This window comes from Lepidothrix coronata, unplaced genomic scaffold, assembly GCF_001604755.1.
Source record: "Lepidothrix coronata isolate B3197 unplaced genomic scaffold, Lepidothrix_coronata-1.0 Scaffold93, whole genome shotgun sequence".
Taxonomy (NCBI): domain Eukaryota; kingdom Metazoa; phylum Chordata; class Aves; order Passeriformes; family Pipridae; genus Lepidothrix; species Lepidothrix coronata.
The window spans coordinates 2,479,898-2,501,710 of NW_016690273.1; the positions used below are offsets into that span (position 1 = coordinate 2,479,898).

At 45.4% G+C, this 21,813-nt stretch overlaps 1 protein-coding gene and 1 long non-coding RNA gene across 5 annotated transcripts in view; one reads left to right on the forward strand and one right to left on the reverse strand.

Moving 5' to 3' along the window:
• Positions 1 to 523: 523 nt before the first annotated feature.
• Positions 524 to 21,813, reverse strand: part of LOC108500731 — a 29,274-nt gene continuing 7,984 nt past the window's right edge. Inside the window, exons 3-5 of one of the 3 annotated variants that reach the window (XR_001875977.1) lie at positions 14,000 to 14,128; positions 12,657 to 12,660; positions 3,883 to 3,894 (exon numbers count right to left, since the gene is read on the reverse strand). This is a non-coding gene — a long non-coding RNA (uncharacterized LOC108500731). Of the gene's footprint in view, positions 535 to 3,882; positions 3,895 to 4,761; positions 4,775 to 12,656; positions 12,661 to 13,999; positions 14,129 to 21,813 lie in introns of those variants that run through there. The other 2 variants (XR_001875976.1, XR_001875978.1) reach the window with 2 other exon arrangements.
• Positions 17,934 to 21,813, forward strand: part of SLCO2B1 (solute carrier organic anion transporter family member 2B1) — a 39,713-nt gene continuing 35,833 nt past the window's right edge. For both annotated transcript variants that reach the window (XM_017821907.1, XM_017821905.1), the window contains exon 1: positions 17,934 to 18,203. Coding sequence is in view for 1 of the 2 variants with exons in the window: in XM_017821905.1 (XP_017677394.1) it covers positions 18,126 to 18,203 (78 nt within the window). In the remaining variant the exon portion in view is untranslated. The remainder of the gene's footprint in view (positions 18,204 to 21,813) is intronic.

The following is a 21,813-nucleotide window of genomic DNA, read 5'->3' on the forward strand; positions in this document are numbered from 1 at the left end:
ATTTGGGTCAGAAATGTAATCCCATAAACTAAGGAAAGCCCATGGGAGGAGAGGAAGAAAACATCAACCTCTATCTGCAATATATGGAGACAACTCTCTCCGCTCTCCAAAAAAAGTCATTTCTGCCTTAATTTTGGTTGCAAAACATATCATAGCAAGGCCAGACAGCCTTTGAACTGTTGCAAGCCAAAATTTTGGGTTTACAAGCCAAAAAATTTTTCACCTTTACTCAGATCCTGCCCATCCCACCTCTAAGTCCATATTCCAAACTGATCTTTGAGGTCTTTGCTGGAGATCAGCTGAGGAAATTAAGTCTGGAGTGTTATGCGAGAAACAAAAGGGGAGGGTTCAAAGGAATTTTCTCAACTAATATAAAAGGTGACAGAAAATTTGATTTTGCACCTCAACAAACGACCCAAGAAGGCCCTAAAACAGCCAACGGGGCCTTGTGGGTTTGTGCAGCTATATAAAAGTCTCAAAGGTAATAATTCTTGGTAGGTGTGTGACTTCCCAGCAACACTCAGTCCCGAAAAACTGGTCTCCAAATTCCATGGAAGAGAGATCCCCCCTGAGACTTTATGTCTTTGTTTGGCTAAATCAGAAGGACTTTGATTGATCACAGCCTCTGAGAAATGCAGCACTTTGAACCTTCAGGCTGCTCCACCTCAGATAGAAGCATGAATTTACAGCTTTTCATTAGGAAAGGTATGCATTAAAAAAACCCAAACCGTGTTTCTCACAGAGAATTAAAATGTGGTTGTCTGTCATATCAGGTTTTCAAGCACTCATCATTTATTACATCCTTTAAACTGAACTGTTCAGGTTTTATAGGAATGTAAGGCTACCAAAGGCTTAGCTGATCAGGTCACATTATGCTAAACATTGCTCAGGAGTGAAATATGGAGCCAAAGTGAGCAGATGACACTTCCCATCCACTTAAAATAGAAAGTGCAAGTGAAAGCAGAGAGAAATCTCTTCCCACTAATTGTAAATTACACATAGTGACCCATCCCAGAGGTGTGAAGCAGTTTGATCAAGGTCACATCAGATGCTGCTGGCCAAGAACCAAAGAATAGCAAAGTCTCATAGGAATTTCCAAACTCCTTTGTCTTCTCCTTATTTAAATCCTTAAATAATAAGGGCAAAGGCATAACTAACATACCCAAAATGATAGAGTTAAATGATAGTGTTAAAGTCTGTATTGTAGAGGCTTTATGTCACACAGACAGGCCTACTTTTCTCTAATTTTGGTTAAGATAAGAAAGAATTGTCTTTATTTCAAAAATAAAGACAATTAGAGACACCTTCTAAATTAGTTTTTCCTTCATTTTTAAGGTGATTTAAGCAAAGCAGATGCACTGACTTGTGTAAAGGGGCACAAAACCTTTTGCTTCATACAGAGGAAAAGGCAAAGCAGTGTAAAATCTTACATGGCAGAGATGATGTAAAATGCATTTGTTCAGCCTCAAAGACTCATGTGAAAAATATGGATTTTGCCATCCAGTGGAAAAATTCAGTGTTCCTAGTTCTGGCTTGAGCACAAACTCTGCCTGCTGGAGGCTCCAGAACAGCCCAGAGGCCCCGCAGAGAGGCTGCTCTGCAATGTGTGCCTTTTCCCAGGAAAACTCCCATTTGGTTCTGCTCATCCCTCAGTTCTGACGTGGGAATCAGTGGCTTTTGTGCTGCCCCCTGGGAGGGACAGACCCAGGTTTGCTCCATGGGGATCCATGGCCGGGCAAGCTCTAACCATCACATCTTTTAAAACTGGGAAGATCCCAGCTGACAATCTTTCCACTTGCAGGGATCTGAGGACTGCAGAAAGTCAATTACTTTCCTCAAACTGGTTTTCCTCCCTGTTTCCAACATCATTCCCCTTCCCTGTCTTCCTCATGGCTTTATATCTGTGATCAATAGCATGGTTAGGAGCAGCATTTCATCTCATAAAACATGTAGAGTTCCTTTTTTGCCAGGAAATTGCACCTACGGTACATGACACAACCGAAAGATTCATCAGCCCCTGCTCTGCCTGTAGCTAGGGAAAGAAAAATCTTCCTAAAAGTAACAAAACGGGGAGGGAGCTCAGGATCTGGCCTTGGGAGAAGCCACTCTGAAATCCTGGGGAAAGATGGGTTTGAACATCATGCTCACTAATTTTTGGTTTCTGACCATAAATCTTAAGAAAACTGCATCAAAAACCACTGTGAAAGTCACATACAGAGCTGCCAAATTAGATGTCATGCCAACATATGTTATTTGGGGTGATTACTGTGCAGTGTCCTACTATTCTGTCATGGAGAAAATAATCCAGAGGTGATGCTCATGACAAAGCTTCCAGCAACACCTGCAGCTCCTGGGGCAGCAGTGGTAGAAGGAGGGCTCTGCTCACACACTGCCCACCTCCCACTCTCAAGGAGGTACTCCCAGGACCTCCTGGAGATGCACATCAGGATTTCCCACTCCAGAAACTCCAGAACACCCAGGGTGATGGGAACATCCCTGAGACAGAGTGCCCAGGAAGGGCCAGTGCTGCCACACTGCTGCACAGCCAGGTTGTGCCACATGTTCTTCAGTGGGGCTTGGACACACACTGATGGAAAAACCACGGCCTGGCTCTGGAAAGAGGGTCCTGGAGTGAAGATGTGTGATGTGAACACGGACATTGGCCATGAACATGCCAGTGCAGGGGCACTCGTGGTACAACAACTGCAGTGATGAGAGCTGACACTTCATTTCATCATGGAAACATAGTATGGTTTGGGTTGGAAGGGACCCTAAAGATCATCTCATTCCTACTCAACCTTCCCCTAGACCAAAGTGCTCAGAGCTCCATCCAACCTGGCCTTGGACACTTCCAGGGATGGGGCAGCCACAGCTTCTCTGGGCAGCTTGTGCCAGGGCCTCCCCACTCTCACAGCCAAGAATTTCTTCCTAATATCCACTCTAAATCTACTCTCATTTTGAAGCCATTTCCCCTTATCCTGTCACTCCAGGCCTTCTAAGTAGTCTCTCTCCACCTTTCTTGCAGGCTCCCTTCATGTCCTGGAAGGCCATAATTAGGTCACCCCAAAGCTTTTCATCTCCAGGCTGAACAATCCCAGTTCTCCCATCCTTTCCTCCCAGCAGAGCTGCTCCATCCCTCTGATCATCTTGGTGCCTCCTCTGGACTTTTCTTTTAAAATAATAATTAAAATATTTTTAAAAATCATCAGAAAAAGAGATTTTAAGGCAACTTTTCTTATGTACAGATATAGCAGCAGTTAAAAGAACTTGACTATTCCCAGCTAAAAGGCTTTACACTACAGCATATTACTGACATTTATCTGGCTATAAACAAACACCCACTGAAGAGCAGCACGTTATCATTAATTAAACAACAACAGTTGGGTGGAGGAGAGAGGAGGAGGAGGAAATAATAGTCATTTAGTTTAACTGGAAAAACGTGCAGAGACTTGTAATGCAGCTACAAATCCAGTGAGTCAAAAATACAAACCTCTAAAGTTAATGTTCCAAGCACAGGCAACAGCAGCATCCCAGGGCTCAGAGCTCATGGATCAGCCTCCTTTTGTTAGTGGGACCAGGCAGAGATTTGTTGTATGTGTGATTTTAAGAGAAGGCAAAATGGATGTATTATCATCATAGAATCATAAGATGGTTTGGGTTAGAAGGCACCTTAAAACTCATCCAGTGCAATCACCTGGGTGCCTGTGATGTTGGTTTTCCTGCCAGGGCCCCTTCCCATCAGGATTTGATCTGGTATCACCAGAGATGTCATTCCAGGCTTGAGGGATGCTCTCTTTTTTCCAGCTCTGAAGTAGAAGGGTAAAAGCAGCCAGGAATACAAATATTTGTGGGAAGCAAAAAACCACTCCTACCCCGCGTTTATTCCGAGCTCATCTCTGCCCTTCTTTTTAATAACACATTGAAGATACATTATATAGCAATTTACTAATAACTCTTCATTTCTAAAGTGGACAAGTATCATTTATCAGCCTGTTGTAGGGCAACAAATAAGGGGAGAGGCTAAATATGGCCCAATGCTGACAAATCCACGAGGGCTGCCCTGCCCTGGGCTATGTCCATCCATCATAGGACAACTGTACCTGAGACAAGATGACTTGTCACAAACCTCATCTCTTTTTGTTTTTTTTTGACTCTGCCTCCAGATCAGGCAGCCAGAGTGTGCAGATGGGAAGGCAGAGGCTGGCACGTTGTGCCCATGACCAGCTCTGAGCCCCCCACTCCAAATGCAGAGCTCCACGAAGTGCTCGGAGCATCCCGGGGGATTTGGGCTGCAGGAAAACCTGGAGGACTCTGGTTCTTCTTACCACCCAAAGCAAGGCCAGCTCTGGGATCACACCAGACTGCTCCAAGCTCTGCTCAGTTGGGTCTTGGAATCCTCTCCAAGGGTGGAGGTTGCAGTCTTGAGTTGGCTCTGCTGCTGGAACTTAAAGAGGTTTTCAGCACAGATTCCCAATGAATCAATCCCACCTTTAAAGGCGAAAAAACATTAACTGGGAAGCAGGAATTGGGTGACAAGAAACCCAGATCATAACCCTACCCTTGCCAGACCCCCATGCATCAGAACAGGTGTTATGGGGTTTGGGACCCTCAGATCCTCCCCGTGGAACAGATGAATGTTCATCTAAAGTGCCTGTTTGATCTTCGTCGTTCAGTCATTCAGGTGCGTAAGAAGCTTTTAGAATTCCAAATGAAAGGTTGCCGGAGATGAGAGGGAAGATGTTCCTCCTGTGATAATTAAGGAAAAAAATTGTCCCTGAGCATTGCTATGCTGAGAGTGCCCTGCTAGGCTGCAGCCGGTGGGGGGGTCCCTTTGTGGATTCCTGGGAAACGTGCATTTCAGCACTTTTTCCAAAACTCGTCAGCTCAATCAATTTTAATCCATTTTCTATCTTCCCCCAGGGTGAACAGAGGAGGAAAACACAGATAAAGAGAAGAAATGTAAGCAATATCTGCAGATGACATCTTGGAGCAGCGTCTGGTAACCTCCCCCTGGCTGTCTTTGAGGCAAAGGCTGTAACAAATTGTTGCTGGGCAGAAGGAAAATGTCAAGTGCTCGGAATCACAGAGTAGTTTGGGTTGGAAGGAACATCAAAAATCATCTTGTTCCACCCCTGCCATGGACAGGGACACCTTCCAGTATCCCAGGTTGCTCCAACTTGGCCTTGGACACTTCAGGGATGGGGCAGCCACAGCTTCTCTGGGCAACCTGTGCCAGGGCCTCCCCACCCTCACAGCCAGGAATTCCTTCCCAATATCCCATCCAACCCTGCCCTCTGGCAGTGGAAACCCAATCCCCCTTGTCCTGTCCCTCAAGGCCTTGTAAATATTCTCCATCTTTCTTGTAGGCTCCTTTCAGGTACCAAAAAATTCACAGCAAATATACACCCCCAAATGCTCCAGGATTCATTGCAAGTGTGTATTTCTCCCTCATAGTGCCATATTTTGAAGTCCCCAGATCTTATCTTTAACAAAAATTGAATGGAGTCATATTTATAAGATAAAATATATTCATTTATGTATAACTCCTTTGTCCTTATTCTTTTTCTGTCAATGGGCCGGAAAGAGTCATTACACACTCAATTACCTAAAAGACTCTATCAAAGCTCAAGTGCTCAGCCAAGTAAGGAAGAGAACTCCTTTTAAGAGAACTTTAAACTCCTCTTCCCAAAGGCACAAAAGCTGGTTTGTCCTATATAGTTATATTTTTTCTTAAGAAAAATAAAATATTTTTTTAAACTTTGTTCCTGCAGGTGGAACTGTTCCCACTGCTTGTGCAGGAAGGATCAACATTCAATAACTAGAGCTCTTAATTGATGGTATTTTTTGGTCTATGGTGCATAATGCACATAATAAAGTAGAGAGCAAGTGCAACGTGGTGTTGAGAATGCAAATGAACTGGTAGGATTTTGAAAAAGAGTTAATTAGAGACCTCTAGTGCCCAACAAGATCGAGGGCTCTAATGCACTTGAAAGAACCAGCACAATGCAGCAGCTGAATTGGATGTATTGTGCAATTATTAAAATAATTCCATATAATGAAAAGCTTAATTCTAATGTGGTTTTTCCAGCAGTAAAAATATACTAATAATAACTGTGTTTGTAAATGGTTCTTTGAAAAAGGAACTCGGAGCATTTTCTTTCTCTACTCAGTAGCTTTCCTTGGGAATATTTATTGCCAAAGGAAAAAATTATGAGATCCCATAGACCAGCCAATTAATCAAATAAGGAATTTGACATTAAGTAAATTTGGCAGCAAATAAAACCTGATAATAAATAGATTTGATATAAAATGCTCTAAAAGAAACAGGGTGGAGAGTATTGGAGGTTGTTGTGAGTCCCTTCCCTGCCATGGTTGTTGTGGGTTGGAAATCACATTCTCCCTTTTCCAGCTCTACCTGCAACTTGAGCACCAGTAATTGAAACCATCAACAAGGGAAATTCAGATATTAAAAAGCCTGACAGGAGCAGGATGCCAAGAAATTCTTAAGCAATAACTGTTTTCCCTCTTCCATTATTCTCCCTGTTCTTCTATAGTTATTTCCCTCTCATCTTTATTCCAAAGGCACATAGAAAGTTCTTTTTTATGAAAACCCAGATAGTTTGAATTTTATTTGCTGAATGAAAGCATTTTCAGGTTATATACCCAAAACAAATGAGATCAGGAACCAGTTTCCAAAAAATGGTGGAAAATAATGACAAGGAACAAATGTACCTTTTTTCCAAAGCTCAGGAATTTATCCCTTGTCTTCCACCAAGTAGAAGAACATTTCTAGGTACTAACAAGAAAATTGCATTTTTATATCACTTGTGTATATATATGTGTGTGTATGTGTACTATATATATGTATAATAGGTACTTATATGTATATATACTTATATAGTATTTTTCAATGTCCCTTAATAAAGAAACAGCCTCAAAAATGATCACAAGATACAGAGCAGGCAGAAAAAAGTCCTTATATTTATATATTATCCTTATATGTAATTATATATTATAATTAGATATTATTATAATACATAAATATGTAAATGAAGATAATAAATTGCAATAAAGAATACAAATTTTACTTTTCCTCTTTCCAAAAAGAACCCTGTGTGATTTAGGGTATAGGTTTGATGTTTTGGATAAGACAGGTACATGGGAAGGGTCAAACGTGAGTTCAAAAAGCTGAACTGTTGTTTCTAACTCTTACAAAAAATTTTGAAATAGCTCTCTTGGCACAGGGGAAATAAATTCAAATTAAAACTTTAATTAGTACAGCATTTAGGAACATTATTAAGTTGTCTTTTGTGGAGGCAACCCTGGAAAGCACAGCCTTCATGTAGCTGAGACAGCCCAAATTCTATAAATAAAAAATGGAAAGGCCACGATTTATTACACTGAAAACCAGGGGAACATTCACTTTAATGCATTACAGCATGAGCTTTAAATAACATTAAATTGTATTGCCAGGGTGGTAATTTGCATTAGCAGATCCCTGGATATAACCACCCTCCAGGATTCCTTCCCACCCCAGGCCTTCACTAACTTCAGTTGGAATGACCCGTGGCTCCAAAAAGGTTTGACCATCAATTACGGACTGCTCAAACTCATTTTCAGATCCGTGATGGTGACAACCAAGTCACCCTCATCTTGCTCTGGTTGCTCATTGCATTTTCCTTCTTCCTGGGTCTTCGGAATCAAAACATCAAAAGACATTGGGATGTATTTACTCCTTGGGACTCCCAGGAACAGGCTGCAATTATCTGAGTGACTGAGGCCATTTTTCTCAAGCAGCCCCATTTCCTGAGCTTTGATGCATTTGGTGACGGTGCATCACACATGGCAGGACATCCCTGCTGAAACACAGGCTGGGGGGCCCAGCAAAATGGGGCTTCCCAGCCTAACTGGGGCACATGGGTGAAAAAAGGGGAAGTCAGAGAAGGATCTATGTGAGATGAGCTCGAAATACAAGACAATAGCTGGGTTTATGTGGAGAGCACAGAACTGCAGGGGGAATAACATTGTTGACTGAAGGACATCAAATCAGGGTTCAGGGAAGCTTTGCACTAATCCTGTGTTGTAATGACAGCTTAAAAATTTGGTACTTTGATGAGTTTTGAGATTGACTTAAACCTCTTTAATTTGGCTTCCCGGTATTTAATCTTTTAACTTTGCATTCTTAATCAAAACTCAAAGCAGATCTTTAATCTTGTATGTACAAAACGGAAGATTAGGGGAGCCTGACCTGCCTCTGGCAGACAGCTGTTTGCTTCCCCTTTTCCTTCTCCTCCTCGCAGTCAGAGCATTTCAGACCTGTACAAAAGTCTGAGGAGGAAAAGGAAAGTGCACAAATATCCTCTGGCAGAGGGTTGGAACAATCCTCTCTTCAGGGAAGAGTTAAAATGCATCAGAGCCCCTGTGTGTGCTTCTTTTAAAACATCATTATGGTGACAGGAATATAATTCTCTTTGGGCCAGATTTCTCATGGGAGAGGGAGAGCTACAGGATAAGGGAATTGTTTAGGTTGGGAAAGACCTCTGAGATCAAGTCCAGCCCCAAACCTGGCTTTCACGAACCCATGTCCCCAAGTGACACATCCACACATCTTCTAAATCTCTCTGAGTATGGTGATTCCACCTCCTCCCTGGGCATCCTGTGTCAGGGCTGGACAACCCTGTCCATGAAAAAAAACTTCCTAATATCCCATTTAAACCTCCCCTGGTGCAACTTGAGGCCGTTTACTCTTGTCCTGTCACTTGTTACTTGGGAGAAGAGACAAAATCCCTCCTGTCAGAGAGTTGTAGAGGGAGAAGGTCCCCCCTGAGCCTCCTTTTCTCCAGGCTGAGCCCCCCCCAGCTCCCTCAGCTGCTCCTCGCAGGTCTTGTGCTCCAGCCCCTCCTATCAAACATGTCTGGGTTTATTGTAAATTCTTTGCAGTAGGGACACTTTTTTAAAAAATTAGAAATACAGCAACTCTTTTAAGATGGTCAGGTGTTCTTATAGACTAAGAAGTCACTTCAAACCTATTTGATGTTGGAGGGATTCCATGGTGGCCATGAGACAGGGCACCTTTGGTCAGAATAAAGACCCTTCTTAAACAGTCACATTAGGAGAAGACCAAACTCGATTTCACAATTCATTTTAAATTCCTTGCACTTTCCACCATAGAAACCCCTTTATTTTACATCATTATTAGTGATAGTTATCTTGGTTTATCTGTTCCTGAATTATTCCAATTGCTTCAATAGAGGCAAAGTCTATGGGAAAGTAATTTCCTGAAGTTCAATAAGAGTTTTGAACTGTTTTCAACTTAGTTTGCTGCCAGTGAGCTAGAATTAAACTTTTCTTAATCTGGATTGTTTCCTTAAAGAGCACATAAGGCTGGACAGAATAGCAAAAATTATCTGGGGTTTTATTCAGAGGAGTAAGGAAAGGTCAAAAGGAAAAAGACATTTTGTATACAGCAAATAAACACAAGAAAAAAATCCTCAGTGAATAAAAAAGAACATTTCCAGTGTGGTTTCTGACATCTTGATTTTTGTGCAGTGCCTTTGTAACATAAATGTTATTCATATAATACAAGGATTAGGATGAGATCTTCCTTCCCCCCTTGAGGAAGACAGCTCAGGATTAAGAAACTGTTTAGAAACATTCCTTTCTCCACCACCTTTCCTAATTAAAGCTTATACAGCTCCACTTAATAATCTCCATTTTTATCAAGAGGTCTGTTAATGTCAATTGAATCGTAAGATAATTTTTTTTCCCAGTGGATCCTGTCAACTCTTGGTCTTTGAAAGGAACAAGAAAAAACAGTGTGAATAACGAGGAAGATCCTTAATCCTCACGTTTAATTTTGGAGTGGAAAAAAAAAATCAGCAAACCAGAGGTTGGTTGTTCAGCTTTTTGGAAGCTCCAGTTGCTGTTTGACTGTTGAAAAACTAAGAAGTTGAGATGTTCTGTAAATATTTAGTTAAGTCATTGTGTGAAGTCATTTTAAAAACTGTGAGGAGTCATGACCAGTCTTACATCACTTTTTTTTTCATGGGTTTTACTTCCCACCTGAACAGCACAACATAGGTTTGAAAGGGGATAAAAAGAGCAGAAGAATATCAACAAAAGCACAGGACTTCTCTTAAGTCTTGCACAATATTTTTACGATTTATATAGAAAAAAACCCATGAATCACATTCGAGTGAACAGGAGAGTCCTGGATCTTACTAATTCCCAGGCTTGAGTGGTGATGCTCCAGGATGAGGGTTCTGCAGCACATATGGGAAGCAGATTCTTCTTTTGGATGATGAGTTGCAAATTGGGAGGAAGAGAAAGGCAAAAAAAAGGACATTATGAAAAGAGAAAACCTGTGTAAAGGGCTTTTCCCTTCCTTAGATACTTACCAACACGAGCAGGGTCTGTGCCAGTGCTGAGCATGAAGGATGTCGTTGTGTCCTGGGACATCAAACATTCCCCAGCACTGCTCAGTCTGACTTAACATTCAAGGGGAAAATCAAAACTGCTGCTGCTTATCAATAATTTGCCTTCTAAAGGATTTTCTTTGCAAACATGCACAAATGCATCAGCTGGAGTGACTCTGTCTCCAGCTGCTGCAACTTGGTTTCTGCTGTGAGAGCAAAATCCAAGGATTGTTTTTTCCAGACAGGACCTCAGCAGAGACAGCCAGGACTCAGCACCAACTGTTTTCCCAGCCACCTGGAGGAGATGAATGAACAATTTGGACCATGCGATACCTCCTGCCATGGGATGGGAGACCACATTTCTCCCTAAAAAGCTTTCCCTGGAAAGATTTGCACATCAAAAAGCTGCAACGCCCAAAAGCCAACCCTGAGCAGCAGCTGGTTGAGCCTGAGCCTCAAATCCCAGCTCCTCTGGGAGACAAACCCAGAATCCCAGCGATGCTCAGCAGCTGGATTCTTGGGATAAAGGACTTTTTCATTAATAGATTCCCTAAATTTTTTAGTCAGCCATAAGAAAATCACCAAATCACAGAATCAACGAGGCTGGAAAAGATCTTTGAGATCATCGAGTCCAACCTGTGACTGATCACCACTGAGTGCCATGTCCAGTCTTTCCTTGAACACCTCCAGGGATAAAGTGTTGGAATTCCCAGGTGAGTGCCTCAGTTGCAGCACTGAGCCTTCCTCCTCCCAGTTTATTTTCTCCCCGTTAAGAGCTCCACAGGGCACTCCAGACAACAAAGAATTTTTTTGGGATCAGACACCTGATCTTCACCTCAACAGAACAGAAGAGAGAAAAGAAGGATTAATGTGCTGTATTCCAGGTTCCATCAGTGTTTCAGGCTGTATACTCAAAGTTTTATAGCCCAATGTAAAATACACTCTCTGGGTTGAAGCACAGCTGTTTGATTTTAAGATAGGGGGCAGAAATAATTTCTGATGGCTCAAATAAAGATTTTTTTTAAGCTATTTTTGAGGTTAGAATTATCCACAGGTCACCCTCCCTTACTAAGAAAAAGCACTTGAAGTGCTTGGAAATTTCTCATAACTTTAAAATAATAATCAGGCTTGAAATAATGATTTTCTTTTTATGACACCAGTACACTCTTGCTTTCAACATTTGCATTTTAATACCTCAAGAACAAAGACTTTTCTACATATTTTTCAACAAAAAAGCTGTTTTTCAGTCCAGCTTGTAATTTTTCAATCACGTTAATATCCCTCAAAGCACTTTCATTACTGAGTTTTATACAAAGATGATTGTGTGTTTTGTAAGTTATGGCAAAAAACACACATGAACTAAAAAAATTGGGGTTTTTTAAGCTGATGAGGGACAATAGATAAAGAAGAACCTGTGTGTCACTGAATTTTCAAGTATTTTATCTGTGGAAACAACTGAAAACAATAGGAAGAGTCAGCCCACAACTGACATAAGAGCTTGTAACTTCATTTATTGTACGCTCTTAGGCTTAATCTGGCATAGCACTAACAGCAAAGATACTCCCATAGTTTCTCAGCAAAATAATTAGACACTTAAAGATCTATTTTATTATAACTAAATTTATATTGTTATAATTAAGGATCTATTTTATCACAACCAAATCTCAGCTCCCTCAGCTGCTCCTGCTGCTTCAGGTCCTGGAGTTCTGCAGAGGGTTGTGCTGATTTTTCTACAAATAATTTAAATTCCCTTTTCTGCTAGTTTTTGGGATTGTTTTTTTTTCTTTAAACCAAGCTGGGATGGTTGTTCCCACGTCGGGAAGCAGCAGGGAAGGCAAGACACAGGACGGTGCTGCCACCTGTGGTTTTAAACCAGAAACAAAACAGGCCAGTTCAAACCACAAGAGGAGCCACTGGAGAGGTGACATTTGAGGAAGGAAAGTTGTCCAGGCTTCCCAAAAGATGAGTGACAGAGTTGGACCAATTCCTAGTTGTCTCCCCACCACCCCCATCCCAAATTAACAGATGTTTTTGATGAAAAGCCGCAGAATCACAGAATGGTTTGAGTTGGGAGGGACCTTAAAGCTCATCCACCCCCCGCCATGGGCAGGGGCAGTTTTCACTAGCCCAGGTTGCTCCAAGCTGTCCTTGAACACTTCCAGGGATGGGACAGCCAATTTTGCAGAAACTGGCTGTCCCCCCCCAAAAAAAAAAAAAAAGATGATAAATTTCCATTGTAACAAAACTAGAAACCTCTTTTCCTGTTAAGAAAATAACAGAAAAGTCTTTTTTTTTTGATGTGGAAATCCTGTGATTTCCTGATTTCTGCCTTCCAGAATCTGACACATCCTAGGTTTATTTACTTCGGTGGTGGTTTGGGTTTTTTTTACTAAAAAACCTGAGACAACAAACAAAGGAGCTCCTTATTTAATTTGGTGCTGACTGAAATCCCCAAAGTAGATGACCCTTTTCTGACGTCCTCTATAGGCATTACAAATACATTCATTTTGACCTTCTAATTTTGGAACATTATGCTGGTAAATCAGTTTTCCATTAGCAAAAAATGCACAAATTACAAGAAGCCTTAAAATTCTGTTAGAACCTAAAAAAATTATGGATAGTTTTCATCTGAATCCTCATTTTATTTTTTATACATCTGCAGATATATAGAGAGCTGAAAGCTCCTTTTTACTGGAGCACCCAGGAGAAATTTCTCCCAGGGGAAAGAAACCACTACATTCACACACTATTTTTGCTGTTCAAAACTGTGTACAAGCAAATATTCAGATTCTAGTGAACCTTATAAACATAACCTCCAGATCTCCTAGTGAGCAGTGATCATTCAGTGGCTTTGCTCTGCTTGATGTTCCCAGAATGAAGTATTTTATCAGTTGGTTCATTCCTCAGTTTCCTCTCCAAAGCAACTCCAAATACAGCCAGGAAAATGATAATCCATCCTGGAATCCCTGTCTAATTAAGTGTTCTGTAGGTAGCAAGTCAAAACACTGTCCTGAAACTAAAATGAGATTATAGTTTACCTTGTGCTTTGCAAATCCTGTCACTGGGGTATCTCACACCCCTTAATCAAAATCTCTGTGGAACAGGGTCTATTTGTGCCCACAGTATCCAGTATAAAGGAAAACTATTCTTTAATGGTATCCTTAGAAAGCTACAGTGTGTTCTGAATGAGCATTATTACAAATATTATTTCATAGAATATCAGAATGGTTTGGGTTGGGAGGGACTTTAAGGATCATTTCATTCCACCCCTCCCATGGGCAGGGACTCCTTCCACTATCCCAGGTTGCTCCAATCTGGCCTTGGACACTCCCAGAGATGGGGCAGCCACAGCTTCTCTGGGCAACCTGTGCCAGGGCCTCCCCACCCTGAGAGGGCAGAATATTTCCCTGAGGACTCCCAGTTAATTCCCAGCACATGCAGCAAGGGGGGATGGTTGGATGGGGCTGTGAAGGATCATCACTTGCCAGCTGTTTTTTTTAAACTGAATTCCTAAAAGCACAGAGGCCACTGTCCATAAATCTTGCTCTTTAACCCCATATTCCCAAGGGATGAATTGCATTAACAGACTCAGAACTCCCCAAAAATCATCCCAAGAAATGACCAGAAACTGACCCAAAATTACCCCATAAAATGACCCAGATCTCACCCACAATTACCCCAAAAAATGACTCAGAACTCCCCAAAAAGTGCATCTGGTGCAATTCTGCAGCAACAGAAACGCTCTGGCAGCCTCAGTTGGATGGGGCTCAGGCAGCCTCAGTGTTAATCCCCAGCTGGAAGGTTGTCAAGTCACACACAACTTTCAGGAGAAATTATTCCTTTTCTGTTATTCAGAATATTTTGGAAGGTTTTCTGAGACTGGAGACATCTCTCACCTCGCAGGTGATGCTGTCCCAAAATACTGTCACCAAGAGACTGGACTGACAGTTCCATAAGAACAAAGTGGGGGAAAGTTGTACTTTTCCCCTTTCTTTTCCTTTCCTCCTCACCTAGGGCAGGATTTCTCCCTGCTCCTTCCCAGCTGTTGCTGCAGATGTTGAACCCCAGCCCTGCTGCAATTCCTCCCCCTGCCTGTCTCTCTAGCACTGTCTGCTCACAAGAATTGAAATTCCAGTTAAATATCCGCCTCAAAACTTCCCTCCTCCGCTGATATAGAAGAATTCCAGGATGACACTCAGCAGTAGAATAATGAGGATAATTCTCACTGCGTTCGCACAGCCCACGAGATTCCTCTTTCTTCAGAACGGGAGGGAAAGTCCCGTGGCTGGGGACAGCAAAGGGAACCACGTGTTCAGCCTGTTTTGGTTTTCCTCTTGTGGGCTCAGCAGCGACATCCCCAGGGCTGCCAACAGCTCCCAGGGCAGCTCCTACACACGTCAAAAGGCAGGATTCAGGCAGGGATTCGCAAAGCAGCCCCAAAATATATAAAATTTCCACCGGTGGCCTTCAGCCACCCAGTTGAAATCCCTGCTCTGCAAACACTTCCTTGCAGAATTCCAAACACTTGTGTCCCATCTTTTGGCTGGCCCTCTGTGAGACGTCAGCAGAGCCCAGCTGGAAAATCCCAGCCCTAATCCAGCTGTTTTTTTCCTAACCCCACATGCAGAAAAGGATCAGCCTCAGCCCCACAAGTGGAGATGTGTCTCATTTCCCATGCAGGGCACTGAGCTGCTCCTTTGCAGTCCCAGTTTAACTCCTGGACCAAGAGCAGAGTTGGAGAAAGCAGCGGAACCTGGGAAAATATAGGCTTCCTAATGAGGCCTTTTCCAGGCTGGAAGCCTCAATTTCTTCATCTGTGGACATCTATAACCTCAGACATGTGAGATTTTCTGCACAAGATAAGTGCTTCTATCATTTCCTGCAAACTGCTTTTGAGTGTTCCAAGGAATAGTCCTCCCTCCATGTCCTCCAGAGGATTTAACACCCCTCACCTGGCTGAGCACTTCGTGTCACCCACTCAGTTTTAGTCACTGGGACTGTCTGAACTCTTGGATTTTAATAGGAATTCTCCTTTTCACTCACCCAGGATGCACTCGGGGTCTGCATGTCCAAATATCTGAAGGTCAAAGGCTTGCAAGGACCTAAAAGCCGAAAGAGCTGCGGGAAAGCTTTGGCCAGAAAGTGGCAGCAGCAGGCAGGAGATGGCTCTGGGACACATGAGGTTACAGCAGCAGGGGAAACACTTCCCTTCCAAGGAGTTCACAGGCATTTTAGAATCACAGGATGGCTTGGGTTGAAGGGATTTTAAAGCTCATCTTGTTCCACGCTGTGTCACACCTTCCACTAGACCAGGCTGCCCCAAGCCCCATCCAACCTGGCCTTGAATGGATGTGCAGCTTTTGGGGAGACCACGGGGATGCAATGGGACATCGAGGAGCTACCTTGGACCAGTGGGATAAAGATTCTCTGGCCAACACCCTGGACCTGGGATGGAGCAGGACTTGCAGCTGTGCGAGCTCAGAGCAGCTCCAACCGAGGTGCTGAGGAAGAGGAGTCAATAGATGGTGCTCTCCTTTCATGCAATATCCCAGCGTGAGAGTCCTGCTGGAAGGGATGTCCATCTTTCCCTGCCTCTCTCCAGGCATGAGGCATGAGGACCCCCCTCATCCTGGACATTTTGGGGGTGTCTCATGCTCCTCTGCTCCTCTGCAGCTGGAGAGTCTCCTCTTCCCCCTCCCAAGGAGCTGTGACCTCCCACCCCTAAACAAACGGTGTTTTGTGGTTTTCTAGTTCTCCCCGGACTGTCTGTGCACACCACACAGTCTGCCTGGAAAGAAAGGAGCTCTGCACTTGTAAAATATTAATAATATGGGTTTTCAATCCAGTAATGCCTTCCTGAGACACTGCAGAGCCGATGAGAGCTGATAATGTTTATTTTCTCTGCAGTGCATTATCTGGCTGGAGCAGCCCTGCTTGGGAAGACAGCTCAGGGTCACTTGGGCACAGAGGGCGTTGGGACACGCTAGTTTGGCTGTCTCCTGCTCAGCAAAATGTTTCTCTGCTGCCAGCTAATAAAGGGGTTGTTTAATTATTATTTAATGAGCTTGTGCAGGGGAAGCAGATAATCTTCCCTTGGGAAACATCAAGTCCCTCTGCCCAGCATGTCCTATTGGTTGTCCCATCCATCAGACCCCAACAAGGAATGCCAGGTGGGAAAAGTGGCTGTGCATTTCTGTGTTCTTGCTGCACCTGAGTCGGAAAATATCCCATTTGGGTATTTCATCTAAGAGCTCTTTGGGATGAAAAGAGGACAGGGAGCTCACCTGAGGTCTCTCCATATTCCCCTCAAATGTGACTTTGCAGCTGTCCTGGTCTCCAAGCTGCAACTTCATGAAATCCGAGTGTGAATTTATCCTGAAAACCTGAGCTGTTTGTGCACCTGTTTGCAGCTGAGACAGCCCATGGTACCCGTGTTCAAGGCAGCCCTGGGAGAGCTGGGGGGGTTCGCCTGGAGAAGAGAAGGCTCCAGGGAGACCTGAGAGCCCCTTGCAGGGCCTAAAGGGGCTCCAGGAGAGCTGGAGAGAGACTTGGGACAAGGGATGGAGGGACAGGACACAGGGAATAGCTTCCCACTGGAAAACGGTAGATTCTCCCAGACTTCTTACAGCATTTCATCTCACCTCGAACTTAAAAATCAGGGTTTCAGAAAGACAGGGGAATATGCCCACCCCCAATGCTTTAAGCTGGTTTCAGGGACACACCAGCTCCACCTCGTGCCCAGGTTAAGCCCACACCCCTCGGAGAAGCAAATGTGCACAGCAAAGAAAGGGATGCAGCCCATGATCCCTGGGCTGTTGGCACATTCCCTGCACAGCAGCACAAAGGCTTCCCCCCTTCCTCGCTTGCTGCACCCCAAATTGCTCAGAGCCAGGAGGAACCACCACTGGTTCCTCCAGGGATCCTGCCCTGGATCTCTGGGAAGGTCTGGTGGAAGGTGACCTGGCACGGGAGTGGAACTGGGCAAGCTCTGAGATCCCTCCAAACCCAAACCAGCCCATGACTGTATGATCTCCCTGCAGCACAGAGATGGCCAGGGCCGAGGCCAGCTCCATCCATGGCACTGTTGGCACACACAGATCACATCCCAAAACACAACCCAGACATCCAAAGGCACCAGAAGAACCCCAAAGGGAGGAATCCCGGTTTTTCTTCGTGGCTTTAACTGGGGCCACCTGCTTGTGAACCCCGTTTGTCCTCTGGAAACGCCTCAGTGCTCAGAGCAAGAGAGCACTGGGGAGACATTGAAAAATAAACCATCCGGGGTTAGATAAAAAAAGTTTCCCTTTCACAAACCCCAGGGTTACAGCACAGCTTCAAAATATACAAGAATAAACGCAGATAAAGCGAACTGAACAAGAACACGAATGCAAGGCATATGCCCTGGAGCAATGGGACCCTTGCAGGGAGGGGAGATGGGACTGGAGCCGGGGGATGGAGCGAAAGCCAAGACCAGTTTGGACTGGGACTGCGTCAGCAGCTCCCAAAGCCCTGGGTCAGCAAACCACACGGGCAGCTCCGCCGGTTTGGGACTGCAGTTCCAGGAGAAGGCAAAAGCAAAAATAAAAGAAATCCTTTGGAAAGGGATTGCAAAAGTTTCAGTTGAAACGTGCTCCAGCTTTTGAGATTGCAGCCGAAGCCCCACCTCCACACACCCATTCCCACCTCCAGCCCGGGGAGGGAAAGTGGTGAATGGTCCCAGCAGCTGCTGGCAGAGGGAAACTTTCGCTCCCAGCGCGGTGGAATTGGGATCAGGAGAGTCCTGGAATTGTGAGTATGGCAGCACCTGCTCGCTGCGAGGAGATGCTGAGGAGGACTGTGGTCCCGAACTCGCGGGCTGCCTCCCGGTTTTAGGGGTTGGGAAAGGTGAAGTTTCTCAAGCTGCTTTTCCCCGGCTTGTTTTGCAAGACTCCTTGAGCCACTTTGGCTCGGGAGCTGGATTTTCCCAGCAACTTAAAAAGCGAAGGGGAAAAAACAAGGAGTGATTACACGCCTGTTCCCTGCCGGCTTTCTGCACGTGTTTTGTCGCTTCCTCTCTGTGCTTATTTATTTAAGGTGTTTGGGTCTTGTTTTTCCTTTTTTTTTTTTTTTTCCCCCCCAGTGAGGCAGCTCCACTTATTTCTCCCTTCGCAGGGAGTTTCCCAGTTTTCCCAATGCCTGAGGCTGCCGCGGCGGGTTTCTTGTACCGTTTTGCTTCTTTTACTGTGGCAACGCCTCTTCCCAGCCCAGACCTTGTGGAAATGCCAGGCGGGCACGGACCTGACCTGTGCCTGGGCCGGCACAGGGGCACCCTGGCCAAGCCCCGGCTTCTGCAGCAGTGCAATCATGAAATGGTGTGTGTTTGGAGAGACCTCAGAGCTCTCCCAGTTCCATCCCCGTGCCCGGAGCAGGGTCACCTTCCACCAGAACTTCCCAGTGATCCAGAGCGGGATCCCACTGGTGGTTCCACAAAGGTGACCTCCTGGCTCTGAGCGATTTGGGGGCAGGGGGCAGGAAAGGGTTAAGTCCGGGAAAAGGGGGAAGCCTTTGTGCTGCTGTGCAGGGAATCTGGGAGTAGCCCAGAGCCCACGGTGCCGGGCTGCATCCCTTTCTTGGTTGTGCTGCTCCGGAGAGGTGTGGGCTTTAACCTGGGGACAAGCCCCGTGTTCGGGGCTGAGCTTCTCCGTGGGACCTTGATCTGGTCAAAAATAGATCCTAACCCCGCTTTCTCCGTGTTTCCTGGCTCCCAGTTTGGTCCCAGCGGTTCACTGGGGGTGCTGGTCTGCCCCGTGCTGCAGCTCGGCAGCACATCCCAATTTTATGAGGTGGCTAAATGTGGACTTGAGGGATGGCTTGGGAGCTTCATTACCCATCTTTAGCCCCCAAGATTTGGAAAAGTTCATTTCCTAATGAAATGGAGGCAGTGTGTAGGGCATGGCAGGGGATGAGGGGAATTTCTGGCTTGAAACTCGATTCAAACACTGCGAGGCTCTGAAATGTTATCTGGGGGAAATTGAGAGTGAGAAATCCTGGGACAGGCTCGCTCCCAGGGATGCAGGAAAGGGCTTGTTGCTGTCAGGCAGCTTGGCTGGGGCCAGATGTGGCTCCAGCTGCAGGCCTGGGGACTTCCAGAAAATAATCTCAATTTTCACTGGACTTTCTTGACCCATCTGAATGTGTCAGCCTGGAACTGCCCTCGGGCTGAGCAGGAGATGCCTCTTCCAAAGGATGTGAAAAATCTGGCAGCCGAAAGAAAAGAAGCAACATTCCTCCATGATACAGATGACTTTGCAGTCCATTAATTTTAAATAATGGGAGAAGGACATGAATTAATTCCCCTTGCTGCCCAAAATATCCTGTGCCAGCTCCAGCCTCCAATGGCTGCTCTGAACTGGGGCTTTGCTGCTTGTCCCAGCATTGCCAAAATGTCACCAGTTCTCTCCTGTCCACAGTGTTTCCTCCTGAGCTTTGAAAGCAGCTCCTCTCTTGCTGGCTACGGAAGTTTCTCACTTCCTAAGCTCTGCTCAGTTCCCTTTCATGGCAGCAGCATTTCCCTGCTCCTACTCTTCCATCCATCCCTTTTGTGTGCAGGTGGCTGGCAGCATTCCCAGCTCCTGGTAAAGCAAATCTTACTAGTCTCTCCCAAACTTTTGGGGATGCTTTGCTTGTTTATCTCAGGGTTAGTGTGGAGGGAGAAAAGAGCTGCCCTTGGATGTCCCCCAGACATAAAAGGATAGGAAGCAGGTGAATTGGAGTGTAGGTGCTCCTCATGGAATACTCAGCATTTGCTGGGGAGCAAGTCCTGACCCTGGGCAGACCAGATGTGCAGATAGAGAATACTGGGTTTGTTGGGATGTCTTTTTATTGAAGTTATAGATAATACACAGCAAACAACCTTTGGATTGCTCCAGGAAGCCTCAGCTCCAGGGAACTGCTGTGGTTTTCACTCGGGCTGTGCGTTCAGGGCACGAGGCTTTTGCAGTGGCTCCTGCTCTTCATTTTGCAAGAGCTTCCCCTTCTAAAAGTTAGGTTTTTTTCATTGGAGTGGCTGCATCTGTCGCTCACTGGAGCCACTCTGGCTCTGCCTGTTTCCTCCAGCTGCTCCAGGCACTGCCAAGTCTTACAACTCTGCTGAAGGACTCAGCAAAGATTCCGTGTTTTTCTCAATCTTCACTTCTGTCCAAGCAGCAGGAAAGTACAGAGGAAGAACAAATATCAGGAAGGTATTTATGGTGTATAAAACCCCAAATCAGGCAAACTCTGGTTTGGGATCAGACTTATATTGGCAGGTGTTTGTCCATAGAGCCAAGCACTGTCTGCAGCCTATGGAAAGGCAGGTGTCTCCTGGGGAACAGACTCTTCATACTTCATTCATCGTTTTAACTCCTATCCAGGGTTTTCAGCTGCTTGAGGCAGGGACTAATTCTCTGCCAAACACACAGGAGGTGTTGCTTAAATAGAAAATCCCCACTGAGGACACCAGATATGGCTTTTCTGTAGCACTCACCACATCTGCCTGTCCCCATCAGGAGGATGTTCAGCATCTGGCACAAGGAGAGGGAGGGCTGACTTTTTTGTTCAATATCCTGCATAAAACCTTCCAGAGGAGGAGTAAAACCTGCAAAGCCGTGAGATCCTGCCCTGGCAAATGTCTCACACATCCCTGAGCTGAGCTGCTCTCAGACACAGCACAAGTGCCAGCACAAACTAACCCAGGGGTCACAAGGGCAGGAAGGGCAGGAGGTTTAATGGGATGCTGCTTGTGCTCAGAATAGGATGCATCCCATGAAAGCCTGGGAAGCAGCAGCAACACGGTTGAGCAGGGGGTGGTGGGGAGGGAGCAGACCCCGAGGGCTCCATAGCCCTGGACAGTGTTTGAAAGCAAAACTGAGCAAGTGATTCATGGAATGATGCAATTCCCAGCCTCACTGCTTATGTAACTGCACAACACCTCCCTCGGCTGGAACCTCTGTCATTCCTTCCCTCTCCAATGCTGCTTTTGGGTGCTTTATGCTCTGGAAGGAAAAGTTACCCCAGCCCAGTGATGGGACTGCCTTGCAAGGATGCAAGAATGGAAGGAGAGCAGCACTGGGGAGGGTTTGGGGGTGCTGGGGGATGAAAAGCTGGATGTGCCCTGTCCATGTGCTCTGGCATCCAGAACCCCCCCATGCCCTGGGCTGATCCAGCAGAGCAGGGGGGAATTCTACCCCTCTGCCCCTCAGGGGAGACCCCCCTGCAGAGCTGCCTCCAGCCCTGGGAACAACAGCACAAGGACCTGGAGCTGCTGGAGAGAGTCCAGAGGAGACCCTGGAGATGCTCCCAGGGCTGGAGCCCCTCTGCTCTGGAGCCAGGCTGGGAGAGCTGGGGGGGTTCACCTGGAGAAGAGAAGGCTCCAGGGAGA